Source organism: Pristiophorus japonicus, chromosome 5 (genome assembly GCF_044704955.1).
Source record: "Pristiophorus japonicus isolate sPriJap1 chromosome 5, sPriJap1.hap1, whole genome shotgun sequence".
Taxonomy (NCBI): Eukaryota; Metazoa; Chordata; class Chondrichthyes; family Pristiophoridae; genus Pristiophorus; species Pristiophorus japonicus.
The window spans coordinates 247,775,807-247,790,682 of record NC_091981.1 but is presented as its reverse complement, the minus strand read 5'-3'; the positions used below and the strand labels follow the sequence as shown (position 1 = coordinate 247,790,682).

The following is a 14,876-nucleotide window of genomic DNA, read 5'->3' as shown; positions in this document are numbered from 1 at the left end:
GCCTAGTCGATCCAGTCTTTCTTCATATGTCAGTCCTGCCATCCCAGGAATCAGTCTGATGAACCTTCGCTGCACTCCCTCAATAGCAAGAATGTCCTTCCTCAGATTAGGAGACCAAAACTGTACACAATATTCAAGGTGTGGCCTCACCAAGACCTTGTACAGCTGCAGTAAGATCTCCCTGCTACTATTCTCAAATCTTCTCGTTATGAAGGCCAACAGACGATTTGCCTCCTTCACCACCTGCTGTACCTGCATGCCAACTTTCAATCACTGATGTACCATGACACCCAGGTCTTGTTGCACCTCCCCTTTTCCTAATGTCACTATTCAGATAATATTCTGCCTTCCTGTTTTTGCCACCAAGTGGATAATCTCACATTTATCTACATTATACTGCATCTGCCATGCATTTGCCCACTCACCTAACCTGTCCAAGTCACCCTGCAGCATCTTAGCATCCTCCTCACAGCTCACACTGCCACCCAGCTTGTCATCTGCAAACTTGGAGATACTACACTCAATTCCTTAGGTATTAATGTAGGTAGGACTTAAGTTTTATTTTTTATTTATTTATTTTTTATTTAAAAATCGATGGTTTTTATGCTTCATGAATGTTGTTGAGAAGGTGTTTAGTGTTTTGCAAGGTCCTCTGTGCTTCCCTTTCCTATCTCTGGCTACCTGCGCTGATTTCTTAACTCTCCGCAAGGGTTTTCTGTGCGGCCACAAGTGGCCACATTCGCTGGCCTAAGTAAGTTTAGAGCAACTATTAGCTGTCCAAACTGGAGTAAATGGCCAAAACGGGCATAGGTGGCTGGTAACGGCCCCTTTAGAACAAAACTAAAAAATCCTAACTAACTCACTTACACTGGCACAAATTAAATGTGCAGAATGGGGATTTTTAAGATACTCCAGAAAAATCAAGTTGCTCCAAAAAAAAAAAACAGAGCAACTCCTGGGCAAATTTGGGCCCAAAGGAACCAGCATGACGTATCTAATCATCTCAGCCCATAGCTATCCATATACCACCTGTCAGTCCATCTTTTTTTTGGTGTGAAGAGCGTCATCCTCGTTACGAGGGACTGCCTATACTATAGTCCTTTTCCCAATCAGTTAGTTGTCATTTTTGTAAGAGTCAATTGACACTACATCAACTTCTTTGCCATGAGCTTAAATTACTGAAATTAGATCATCTCTTTTCAGGTGTTTAAATTGTGGATGAATAAACTAACCTGGCTGTGGCGCAGTGTACAGATCTTCTTGCAAAAACGGCATTGAGTTGACCATGGTAGGATTTCTGGCAGGATATAGATATTCAGTTGCAATGAACTCTCCAGATGAACTACTGAGTACAAAGAGTCGAGGAGTGAAATTGAATTTCCCAGGATCTGTGAACAAGTTTTGTGTTTAGTTTTCAAACATCAGAAGACTGGAAGTTACTAGCATTTCAAAAGCATATGGAAATCGTAAACACAAGTATAATGGGAACAAGGGCATACTTTTAAGAAAGAAAAGAATGCCATCTGATTAAGCAAAAAAAAAAATCTCTCAAGACATTTCTTATTCAACAAATTATATTGAAGTACACAGCAAGATCCCAAGAGAAGCAGTGAGATGAATGAACAATTACTATTTTCGGCAACATTGGTCATTGAAGGTACACCCTGTGGCTCTTCAAAATAGTGCCTTTGAATGCTTAATGTCTACCTCAACCTCTGAAACAGCATATTTCATTCAAAGTATGGCACCTCCAACAACACAGCACTCCCCTCGGTATTGCACTAGTGTCGGCCTAGATTATGTGCTCAAATCATGAAGTGGGATTTGAACCCAGAACTTCTTGACAATATCTCCTTCTGTGGCTGGGTGTCAATGTTTGTCTGATTACGCTCCTGTGAAGCGCCTTGGGATGTTTTACTGCGTTAAAGGTGCTATATACATACAAATTATTGTTGATTCAGAAGTGAGAGTGATGTCAACTGAGCCGAACTGAAATGGAGTATAGTGAGACTCTTATCTTCAAGTCTCCAAACTTGATATAGTAAGCTTTAAAATAAGAAATTGCTCTATTATACAGGTAAACAAATATTGAAAATATACTTATTAGCTGATGTTACAGTTGAAGACAAGAATAGAATTATGGGACAGTCTGCTATATTACAAGACTTCAGTAAATGAACTCAATTCGTGTCATTGTCCACCATCAACTAACTCTTGTATAGTTTGTGCCTACCCCTTGCAAACTTTTATTTTGGGACACTGAACCGGAATGTCTTTGACATTCGATCCAGTACAGATTGAATTTGTTCTTATTCTCCCGCGAGAAACAATTGAAGTATGAGGCAGCAATAGAGGAAGGCACGCTCACTTCATAATCCCATCATTTTTAACTTGTAGAAATATTTCATAACCCAGAGAACACTGGTTACCTTGTAACATGCAGTCATAGGCTTTTCGGTCTCTCCTTCCTAATGCTTCAAAGAACGCCACTGCTTCGCATCCCTCATCACATTCATGTATAGTCACATTGCTACTGCTGTGTAGCCCTGCTTCCAGTGGACATCTGTAACAAGAAAACATGGTTAAGAAATTCTGCAGTCCAAACACACTGATTAAATTCAGTCTGTCTATAATCTAGCATTAGCTTTGTGAGCTTAAACATGCATTTTAAAGTGGACCCATGTCAGTATCCAGTTTTCTCTCAAAGGGCCATAAACAAAATTACTTTAAAAGGAAAAAGGCCGTGCATTTATATAGCGCTTTTCATAACCACAGATTATTCCAAAGCGCTTTATAGCCAATGACGTACCGTCTCTGCCCCCCCGCCCCCCCACAAAAGTGTTGCCCCTGATGTAATGTAGGTAAACGCAACAAGGAGGTCCCACAAACAGCAATTAAATAAATGATCAGATAATCTGATTTAGTGATGTTGGTTGAGGGATAAATATTGTCTGGGACATGGAGGAGAACTCCCCGACTTTTCTTCAAATAGTGCCATGGGATCTTTTACATCTACCTGAGAAGGCCGACGGGGCCTCGGTTTATTATTGTCTCATCCGAAAGACGGCATCTCAGTCAGTGTAGCATTGACTCAGTACTGCACTGGAGTCATTATACGAGAGGTTTCTTCATTTGAGAAATTTAGCAAATTTACAAAGGAACTTGAGCAACAAATATTATTATTAGATCTTAAGTTTATTAATTTACATCAGTCATTGAAAGTTGGCATGCAGGTACAGCAGGCGGCGAAGGGTGGCAAATGGCAAGTTGGCCTTCATAGCTAGGGGATTTGTGTATAGCAGCAGGGAGGTCTTAATGCAGTTGTACAGGAGCTTGATGAGGCCTCACCTGGAATATTGTAACACAGAAACATAGAAAATAGGTGCAGGAGTAGGCCATTCGGCCCCTCGAGCCTGCACCGCCATTCAATAAGATCATGGCTGATCATTCCCTCAGTATCCCTTTCCTGCTTTCTCTCCATACCCCTTGATCCTCTTAACCGTAAGGGCCATATCTAACTCCCTCTTGAATATATCCAATGAACTGGCATCAACAACTCTCTGTGGCAGGGAATTCCACAGGTTAACAACTCAGTGAAGAAGTTTCTCCTCATCTCAGTCCTAAATGGCCTACCCCTTATCCTAAGACTATGTCCCCTGGTTCTGGACTTCCCCAACATCGGGAACATTCTTCCCGCATCTAACCTGTCCAGTCCCATTAGAATCTTATATGTTTCTATGAGATCCCCTCTCATCCTTCTAAACTCCAGTGAATAGAGGCCCAGTTGATCCAGTCTCTCCTTATATGACAGTCCAGCCATCTCTGGAATTAGTCTGATGAAACTTCGCTGCACTACCTCAATAGCAAGAGCATCCTTCCTCAGATTAGGAGACCAAAACTGAACACAATATTCCAGGTGAGGCCTCACTAAGGCCCTGTACAACTGCAGTAAGACCTCCCTGCTCCTATATTCAAGTCCCCTAGCTATGAAGGCCAACATACCATTTGCCTTCTTCACCGCTTGTTGTACCTGCATGCCAACCTTCAATGACTGATGAACCATGACACCCAGGTCTCATTGCACCTCCCCTTTTCCTAATCTGCCGCCATTCAAATAACATTCTGCCTTCGTGTTTTTGCCCCCAAAATGGATAACCTCACATTTATCCACATTATACTGCATCTGCCATGCATTTGCCCACTCACCTAACCTGTCCAAGTCGCCCTGCAGCCTTTTAGCGTCCCCCTCACAGTTCACACTGTCACCCAGTTTAGTGTCATCTGCAAACTTGGAGATATTACACTCAATTCCTTCATCCAAATCGTTAATGTATATTGTAAAGAGCTGGGGTCCCAGCACCGAGCCCTGCGGCACTCCACTAGTCACTTGTGTTCAGTTTTGGTCTCCTAATCTGAGGAAGGATGTCCTTGCTATTGAGGGAGTGCAGCGAAGATTCACCAGTCTGATTCCTGGGATGCTGGGACTGACATATGAGGAGAGACTGGATCGACTGGGCCTGTATTCACTGGAGTTTAGAAGAATGAGAGAGGGTCTCATAGAAACATATAAAATTCTGACAGGATTGGACAGGTTAGATGCAGTAAGAATGTTCCTGATGTTGGGGAAGTCCAGAACCAGGGGTCACAGTCTAAAGATAAGGGGTAATGCATTTAGGACTGAGATGAGGAGAAACTTCTTCACTCAGAGAGTTGTTAACCTCTGGAATTCTCTACCGCAGAGAGTTGTTGATGCCAATTCGTTAGATATATTCAAAAGGGAGTTAGATATGGCCCTTACGGCTAAAGGGATCAAGGGGTATGGAGAGAAATCAGGAAAGGGGTACTGAGGTGAATGATCAGCCATGATCTTATTGAATGGTGGTGCAGGCCCGAAGGGCTGAATGGCCTACTCCTGCACCTATCTTCTATGATCTTGAGAATAAAAAAAGCTACTGTAGTTAACTATTATATACGACTGATTTAAAAAGAGAGAAACGTTGCATATAATTTTCTTGTACATTCAGTAATAATTGGCATTTTAATACTCCATGGACAAAATTGCACCTATTTAGACCAGTCCATCCCAAAATCTCCAATTAAGGGAGCTGACATTTAGATTCAGTCAGACTGAGTGGATTACATAGCTCACAAAACCATAACTGTATGATAATAGGTCCGAATTTAATGTTAGTAAAAGAGCTCATCAGTTTTCCAATTACATCAGTCACATTTGTGGCACTGATGTCTGCAAACAGCTCTGCTAATGCACAATGGACTGTGTTGGTGCGTAGGATAATCAGCAATTATTTAGCATTGACCAGAGGCAGAAATGGACCAGCCATATCAACACTGTGGCTACAACAGCAGGTCAGAGACGGAGTACTCTGCAACAAGCGGGTTAACAAACTGACCCTTCAAAACCTCTCCACTATCTACAAGGCCCAAGTCAGGAGGATGGTGGAACACTCACCACTCCCCTGAATGGCTGCAGCTGCAATAACAAATCAAGAAACTTGACACCATTGTGAACAGACAACAGTACCCCTGCCACTAGACTGAATATCCACCTCCTCCACTGTCGGCACACTATGGCTGCAGTATGTCCGAGCTACAGGATGCACTGCATCAGCTCATCAAGGTTACTGCAAGAGCAACTTCCTCCACCGAGAGGGACGTGAGCAGCAACTTTGGAATACCATCATCTCCAAGTCGCACACCATCCTGACTTTGACATGCAACACCTTGTTCCTTCTCGCTTGGTCAATATCCTGGAATTCCCTAACTAACAATATTGTGGGAGCACCATCATCATCATTTCAAGGACTGCAGTGGCTCAAGGCAGCCCATCACAACCTTCTCAGGCCAACTGGGAATGAGTAATAAATGCATGCTAAAAAGCATTACCAGCATACAGAGAATAGATTAAACCAAAAATCTGGTTTTCTTTCGCAGAGAAAGCTTATAAAAGCTCCCTTTGTTAACTGTGAAAATATTGCATTTAACAAAAGACTGATTCACTGTTTTGCTCCCCAGGTATGCATCACTTACAGTTCTTTGATTTTGCTTGCTTCAGTCCTTCCGACAACTTTTGCATGTGGCTGTGCTTTGCAGCCATGCCATAAATAGATAACTGCCTTGTTTACATTCAGCAGAATCATAGAAGTTCTGGATCTTAGGCTACTGCAATGACAAGCTACTTCAAGCAAGTTTCCTTCCATGGGAAGCTCTCCTCTCACACAATACAACCGCCAGTCACCTATAGAGGGCAGCATCAGAAAGTGAATCATAATCAATATTCTGTATTCCTTATAACAATCTGAAAAACAAAAACACTTTCTATGCACATGATGTATTTCAATAGAAACCAAGATATCTCTTTACCACGCTTCAGTTTATGCAGACTCCCACACTTTACAAGAATGGTCACATTATTCACACAATATTTTCTTTCGGCCGCCTGAGGAAAAGTGTGTTTGAAGACCAGACCCTCAAAACTGTCACCAAGCTCATGGTCTACAGGGCCGTAGTAATACCCGCCCTCCTGTATGGCTCAGAGACGTGGACCATGTACAGTAGACACCTCAAGTCGCTGGAGAAATACCACCAGTGATGTCTCCGCAAGATCCTACAAATCCCCTGGGAGGACAGCCAGACAAACATTAGCGTCCTCGACCAGGCCAACATCCCCAGCATTGAAGCACTGACCACACTTGATCAGCTCCGCTGGGCAGGCCACATAGTTCACATGCCAGACACGAGACTCCCAAAGCAAGCGCTCTACTCGGAACTCGTTCACGGCAAATGAGCCAAAGGTGGGCAGAGGAAACGTTACAAGGACACCCTCAAAGCCTCCCTGATAAAGTGCGACATCCCCACTGACACCTGGGAGTCCTTGGCCATAGACCGCCCCAAGTGGAGGAAGTGCATTCGGGAGGGCGCTGAGCTCCTCGAGTATCGTCGCCGAGAGCATGCAGGAATCAAGCGCAGGCAGCGGAAGGAGCGTGCGGCAAACCAGGCTCCCTGCCCACCCTTTCCCTCAACAACTATCTGTCCCACCTGTGACAGAGACTGTGGTTCTCGTATTGGACTGTACAGCCACCTAAGAACTCATGCCAAGAGTGGAAGCAAATCTTCCTCGATCCCGAGGGACTGCCTATGATAATGATTATAAAAGAGTTTGTATGTTTCCTTGGAAAATGTAGCTTCCACTTTGCTACTTCAATATTTATTTTAGAAGATTGAGGTTTATGCCTAGCTTATTAGATTTGCATTAAAACAGTGAAAATGTTTCATTTAAACAGCGCCAATCAGACTTCAAACAATGCCTCAATATTGAACTTAAAAACCAAGTTAAAAAAAAATTCAGCAGTAAAAAAAAATATGCGTTTTTGTCCTCATTTTGACCCTTAATCTTTAACAAGTTTTCTGCAATATAATTCCTTCAGAAATTACTATACATCAGGAAACTGGCACAGATTTTATCTGGAATTCACAGAAAGCAGTAAATTAGTCAACTGCACCATGTGCAGGCAATAATAAATCTTTCATTTTGTCGATATTCAGTCAGACTTCTATTATTTTCCCTCCACTAGCCCTTTCAGATTGAAGTTAACATTTTCCAGTTGTAAGATGGCACAGACTTCTTGTGCAGTTTCGCTGAAGTTATTAAGTCAGATTGAAAGGCAAGAACGTAAAATTCCTATAGCTCCTCTGGGCCACAAACCACCGGTGACTGACCCAAACCTCTGTTAATGTTACTCCACAACAGCTGTAAGGAGGCAAGCAATAGTAGTCAGGAGATGATTTTCCTTCCCTTCGTGGCTCTCCTTACATCAGCACAGCTGACATCTGCAACTTAGCACAATGTGGATATCAAACCTAGATCCCCTGTGGTATAGTTGTCACTCAGTTGAACTCGTGAAGTTCCCAATGGCAATCTCAACACCTGCAATGGTAGAGGCCTGGGAACGGATAGAATCACAGGAGGTATGTGATGCAGTGGGGGAAAAAAACGAGAAGGGAACTGGAGTACAATGTACTCAAAATCAGTCAAGAATCTTTTAAATAAGTATGTTTTGGAGGGTATGGAGAAGCTGAATTGGATTACAGGTAGAATGTCCGAAATCCGGAGTCCTAAAAACTGTAATTGTCCGAAAACTGGACATTGTGCAGATTGCAAGAGTCATTGTTCGGAATCCGGAAATATTTCCTGAAAACTGGACTTTTAAGCTGTACATGTCTTTCTCCAAGCATTAATCCAAAAAATACACAACCCGGCCTAGAGGTTGCTGTCGGATGTAATGCTCCAAAATCCGGAAATTCATTAAAGTCGACCCAAGGGTTTCCAGATTCGGGACGTCCAATTGTCTCCAAAATCTGGAAATACCCGAAAATCGTCCACAAGGTTTCTGGATTTTCTTCTCCGAAATCCAGAAATACCCAAAACTTGGCTCAGGGGTTTCCGGATTCGGGACGTCGGATTTCTTCTCCAAAATCCGAAAACCGGAATGGCCTCGGTCCTGAGGTTTCCAGACATTATACCTGTACAGCAGAGTGGCCACTTCAGACAGCATCAAGAGTCAGCCACACAATGCATGGCTGAAGTAACTTGTGGGCCAGACCAGGTAGGGGTGGCAAGGATATTAGTGAACATTTTCTCTGGTGCTAGATTTTACTAAATTCAATTTCGTGGCTTTTCATGGTGAACTCAAGGTCTCTGATTGATAGTCCAGTACCATAACTACGTTAAGCCAATTAACAGGTAGATCATACATTAATAGAAGGTATACAAGTAAATATGCAGTAACCCAAGCATTATAAAGGTGAAAAATGGTTTGAATACTTGCATTCGAAAAATGTAACATTTTTGGGGTTCTGCAAAAGAACTATCTGGTTGTGTGGAAGGGTCTGATTGCAATGCACGATTAGGTTTAACCACATCCTGGAATTACTCAATGAAACAGCAGCAGTTCTACACTATCGTGCAACATTTAACAAAATACAAAGCCACAAGGTGTTTTTACTTTGCGAGCTTTCTTCTTCCTCTTCCCTTTTACCGGCATGCACAATCATTCCTCCCTGAAACAGCTGCACGAAACATGGTGGCTCCTTCCCCTGAAGCACTTGGACCTGAAATGATACGAGGTACAAACACCCGCCCCCCAAGATAAGTATTAGAGCATTTTTATTAAACAATTCTGTGCCGAAATTGCCCCCCTCCATAAGTTCCATTACCGGCCTGTGGGAGCGGAGCGGTGCCACTGACAGCTTCCCCGTGTGGATGAGGGGGGGGTTGCGTCCGCCTTTAAAGGGGAGGGTGCGCTGCCGCGGTCGCCATCTTATTTTCATTGTTGGCCAACTGCCAGGTCGGCCCGACAATGGTGGCCATGGGTTCGGTCAGGCCACCAATAGCCAGCCCAGCACCCCTCTTGGGTACCGGGCCACTGGCCTGGCCGAAACCCTCCCTGGTGGCCCAGTGGGCCGAACTAAACCCCATGCAGAGTTCGCAGCCTTTAACTTAAGGGGAGGGACGTTGCGGTGCTGATGACTTGGAGCGACGGCCACTCCAATCCAAGGGCACTTCCGCCTCGCAGCCGACCCGACATCCGCCCTCGACCGAAAAAAATAATCAGCTGAATATCGGTCGAGTCTCCGCCCCATGGATTGGGGCGGAGAAAAAAAAAACGACAAAACCGGCGAGCGCGCCACTTTTCCGTCGGGGGGACAATTTCGGTCGCTTAAACTTTTTCACAAGAAAGTGAAAAACAACAATCTTTTTCATTTGACTAATATTTAATACTATAACAATGAATAAGTTACAACGATACAAGTACAGGAGTAACTAATACAAGTCCTGGGTTTCACTTCAGGGATCAATACAAAGGCATTATAAAAGGTATGTTCACCACCAGTCACGAAATTATTTGAACAGGATGGGGAGGGGTGACAATATTGAGATGAAAACTGACTAAAGCATAAGGAAAGCATTAAGGACAGATAATAAAAAGGGTAAAGTAAAAGCAAATCTGGAGAGAACAATCAGGTAAATGGTAAAATACTGGCAAATAATGAGAAAATGTTTCTTTTTGGCATCTCAAGCTTCTTGAACCAAAGATCTCATCCCTAATGATACTAAGCCTGGAGTCTATTCCATCCTCAGAGAGTCCAGCAAAATCTGCGTTCGTGCAGTTTGCTGAATGCAGATGTGATTCAAAAAAATAAAAGACCCCCAAGCTGGTCATGCCACAAACCGAGCAAAATTATAAGCTGCCGTTTCTGCAGTCAAACTCGCGCTCAATTTTAATTGAATGAGAACTGTGAGGAGATGTTACAATTTGGTCTACAGACAACTTAATTAACTCCAAAAGATGCAGTTATGAATTATACCTGCCTAAATGCCATTGGAGTTACCTAGGAAATGGCTTAAGGGCACTTAAAAAAAAAACATAATCCATTACCGCTTAGCTCAGTAATTTTTTAATGACTTCTAAAGATGCCACATGGAAGAGTGATGAGGCATCAATTGCTCCTTTTGGCAAAAAAGGCTTTTTATCATTTTTCAAATAAATGCTGCAACTGGCAATATAATCCATTTTTTATGTCTTTCTTGAATAAAGCACAATTGTGTGCCTTCTGCTATAGCAATACTCCACCATTGTCATATTACGTTCTACACATTCTCCACCTTACACAAATGGATTGGTAGTAAAGACTGACCTGTGCTCCCCGCTCCTCGTCCAACTCTACAGTCATAAGAGCAGAAGTTCCTTTCTCACTCACAGTTGAATGGCGGCCTTGCCAGAAGTAGTACGCGCATTTTTCCTTCCCGATAGCAGTGTTTCGAACAAGCTCAGACTTCTGCCTTTTACCAACTATCGGATATATAAAGAAACCAAAATAGATTACACATCAACAGAATCAATGGACTTTTCTACAGACTATATAGGGGATATCTTCTCTTTGGCTGTGTTTTTGCCCGCTCTTGACCAGCATTCATCTCCATTCCTGTGTCTACCTGTAATGTATGCATCTGTGAGCATGCTCACAGGTTTATAGAGTTGCACTGTGTACGGCTTAGCCAGTCACGTGATGTTCACAAGATTCAATAAAACCCCAGTCAGTTGGGTCTAGGTCATCCACAATGAGGCATGCAGTTGTGAGCCTAGTGGATGAACTGGTAATGTTTAGTGTGATTGTTCCACCTTTGTTAATAAACCAACTAGTTCTTAATAGCAATGTGTTGCTATGAATTCTCAAGCAAAGAACCCATGAAGCAAATACATTACACCACCCATGAAGCATCACGCTGTATTGTGCTGAGAGATGCTTTTGTATATAATGGAAGTGAAATTGGTCTTCAGCAGTAGTGCTAAATGGGTGATAGCAAATTGGCAGCCGGTTTTACACCACCCGAAAGCAAATGGCATGTTGGCCTTCATAGTGAGGGGATTTGAGTACAGGGGCAGGGAGGTGTTACTACAGGTGTACAGGGCTTTGGTAAGGCCACACCTGGAGTATTGTGTACAGTTTTGGTCTCCTAACTTGAGGAAGGACATTCTTGCTATTGAGGGAGTGCAGCAAAGGTTCACCAGACTGATTCCCGGGATGGCGGGACTGACATATCAAGAAAGACTGGATCACCTGGGCTTGTATTCAGTGGAGTTCAGAAGAATGAGAGGGGACCTCATAGAAACGTTGAAAATTCTGATGGGTTTAGACAGGTTAGATGCAGGAAGAATGTTCCCAATGTTGGGGAAGTCCAGAACCAGGGGTCACAGTCTGAGGATAAGTGGTAAGCCATTTAGGACCGAGACGCACGCTATCTAAACGCACGCAGCATTCGAAATAAAGTAAATGAGTTGATGGCACAAATCATTACAAATGGGTATGATTTGGTGGCCATTTCAGAAACGTGGTTGCAGGGGGGCCAAGACTGGGAATTAAACATACAGGGGTATCTGACAATTCGGAAAGATAGACAAGAAGGGAAAGGAAGTGGGGTAGCTCTGTTAATAAAGGATGATATCAGGGCAGTTGTGAGAGATGATATTGGCAATGAACAAAATGTTGAATCATTGTGGGTGGAGATTAGAGATAGTAAGGGGAAAAAGTCACTGGTGGGCGTAGTTTATAGGCCCCCAAATAATAACTTCACGGTGGGGCGGACAATAATCAAGGGAATAATGGAGACATGTGAAAAAGGAACGGCAGTAATCATGGGGGATTTTAACCTACATATCGATTGGTCAAATCAAATCGCACGGGGTAGCCTTGAGGAGGAATTCATAGAATGCATACAGGAATAGTATGTTACAGAACCTACAAGGGAGCAAGCTATCTTAGATCTGGTCCTGTGTAATGAGACAGGAATAATAAACGATCTCCTCGTAAAAGATCCTCTCGGAATGAGTGATCACAGTATGGTTGAAGTTGTAATACAGATTGAGGGCGAGGAAGTAGCGTCTCAAACGAGCGTACTATGCTTAAACAAAGGGGATGAGGGCAGAGTTGGCTAAAGTAGACTGGGAACACAGACTAAACGGTGGCACAATTGAGGAACAGTGGAGGACTTTTAAGGAGCTCTTTCATAGTGCTCAACAAAAATATATTCCAGTGAAAAAGAAGGGCGGGATAACCAGCCGTGGATAACTAAGGAAATAAAGGAGAGTATCAAATTAAAAACCAATGTGTATAAGGTGGCCAAGGTTAGTGGGAAACTAGCAGATTGGGAAAATTTTAAACGACAGCAAGGAATGACTAAGAAAGCAATAAAGAAAGGAAAGATAGATTATGAAAGTAAACTTGCACAAAACATAAAAACAGATAGTAAAAGCTTTTACCGATATATAAAACGGAAAAAAGAGTGACTAAAGTAAATGTTGGTCCCTTAGAAGATGAGAAGGGGGATTTAATAATGGGAAATGTGGAAATGGCTGAGACCTTAAACAATTATTTTGCTTCGGTCTTCACAGTGGAAGACACAAAAACCATGTCAAAAATTGCTGGTCCCGGGAATGTGGGAAGGGAGGACCTTGAGATAATCACTATCACTAGGGGGGTAGTGCTGGACAGGCTAATGGGACTCAAGGTAGATAAGTCCCCTGGTCCTGATGAAATGCATCCCAGGATATTAAAAGAGATGGCGGAAGTTATAGCAGATGCATTCGTTATAAGCTACCAAAATTCTCTGGACTCTGGGGAGGTACCAGCGGATTGGAAAGCAGCTAATGTAACGCCTCTGTTTAAAAAAGGGGGCAGACAAAAGGCAGGAAACTATAGGCCGGTTAGTTTAACGTCTGTAGTGGGGAAAATGCTTGAAGCTATCATTAAGGAAGAAATAGCTGGACATCGAGATAGGAATAGTGCAATCAAGCAGACGCAACATGGATTCATGAAGGGGAAATCACGTTTAACTAATTTACTGGAATTCTTTGAGGATATAATGGACATGGTGGATAGAGATGTATCGATGGATGTGGTGTATTTAGATTTCCAAAAGACATTCGATAAGGTGCCACACAAAAGGTTACTGCAGAAGATAAAGGTACGTGGAGTCAGAGGAAATGTATTAGCATGGATTGAGAATTGTCTGGCTAACAGAAAGCAGAGAGTCGGGATAAATGGGTCCTTTTCGGGTTGGAAATCGGTGGTTAGTGGTGTGCCATAAGGATCGGTGCTGGGACCACAACTGTTTACAATATACATAGGGGACAGAGTGTAGTGTAACAAAATTTGCAGATGACACAAAGATTAGTGGGAAAGCGGGTTGTATAGAGGACACAGAGAGGCTGCAAAGAGATTTAGATAGGTTAAGCGAATGGGCTAAGGTTTGGCAGATGGAATACAATGTCGGAAAATGTATGGTCATCCACCTTGGAAAAAAAACACAGTAAAAGGGAATATTATTTGAATGGGGAGAAATTACAACATGCTGCGGTGCAGAGGGACCTGGGGGTCCTTGTGCATGAATCCCAAAAAGTTAGTTTGCAGGTGCAGCAGGTAATCAGGAAGGCGAATGGAATGTTGGCTTTCATTGCGAGAGGGATGGAGTACAAAAGCAGGGAGGTCCTTCTGCAACTGTACAGGGTATTGGTGAGGCCGCACCTGGAGTACTGCGTGCAGTTTTGGTCACCTTACTTAAAGAAGGATATACTAGCCTATTTCCTAGCCTACTGGGTCTTTACTCGTTGGAGTTCAGAAGGATGAGGGGTGATCTTATAGAAACAATTAAAATAATGAAAGGAATAGACAAGATAAAGGCAGAGAGGTTGTTTCCACTGGTCGGGAGTAGAACTAGGGGGCACAGCCTCAAAATACGGGGGAGCCAATTTAAAACCGAGTTGAGAAGGAATTTCTTCTCCCAGAGGGTTGTGAATCTGTGAAATTCTCTGCCCAAGGAAGCAGTTGAGGCTAAGCTCATTGAACGTATTCAAATCACAGATAGATAGATTTTTAACCAATAAGGGAATTAAGGGTTATGGGGAGCGGGCGGGTAAGTGGAGCTGAGTCCATGGCCAGATCAGCCATGATCTTGTTGAATGGTGGAGCAGGCTCGAGGGGCTAGATGGCCTACTCCTGTTCCTAATTATTATGTTCTTATGAGAAGAAACTTCTTCACCCAGAGAGTGGTGAACCTGTGGAATTCTCTACCACAGAAAGCTGTTGAGGCCAATTCACTAAATATATTCAAAAAGGAGTTAGATGTAGTCCTTACTACTAGGGGGATCAAGGGGTATGGCGAGAAAGCAGGACTGGGGTACTGAAGTTGCATGTTCAGCCATGAACTCATTGAATGGCGGTGCAGGCACGAAGGGCCGAATGGCCTACTCCTGCACCTATTTTCTATGTTTCTATGTTTCTATAAATGTCTTTTGTCT

General features: G+C 43.1%; 1 protein-coding gene across 16 annotated transcripts in view; it reads right to left on the bottom strand.

Moving 5' to 3' along the window:
* svila (supervillin a) overlaps positions 1–14,876 on the bottom strand; it is a 183,900-nt gene that overhangs the window by 21,452 nt on the left and 147,572 nt on the right. For all 16 annotated transcript variants that reach the window (XM_070881500.1, XM_070881502.1, XM_070881505.1 and 13 more), the window contains 5 exons: positions 10,717–10,871; positions 9,024–9,129; positions 6,049–6,256; positions 2,430–2,563; positions 1,233–1,388 (listed from right to left, as the gene is read on the bottom strand). In XM_070881500.1, the coding sequence (XP_070737601.1) occupies positions 1,233–1,388; positions 2,430–2,563; positions 6,049–6,256; positions 9,024–9,129; positions 10,717–10,871 (759 nt within the window). The remainder of the gene's footprint in view (positions 1–1,232; positions 1,389–2,429; positions 2,564–6,048; positions 6,257–9,023; positions 9,130–10,716; positions 10,872–14,876) is intronic.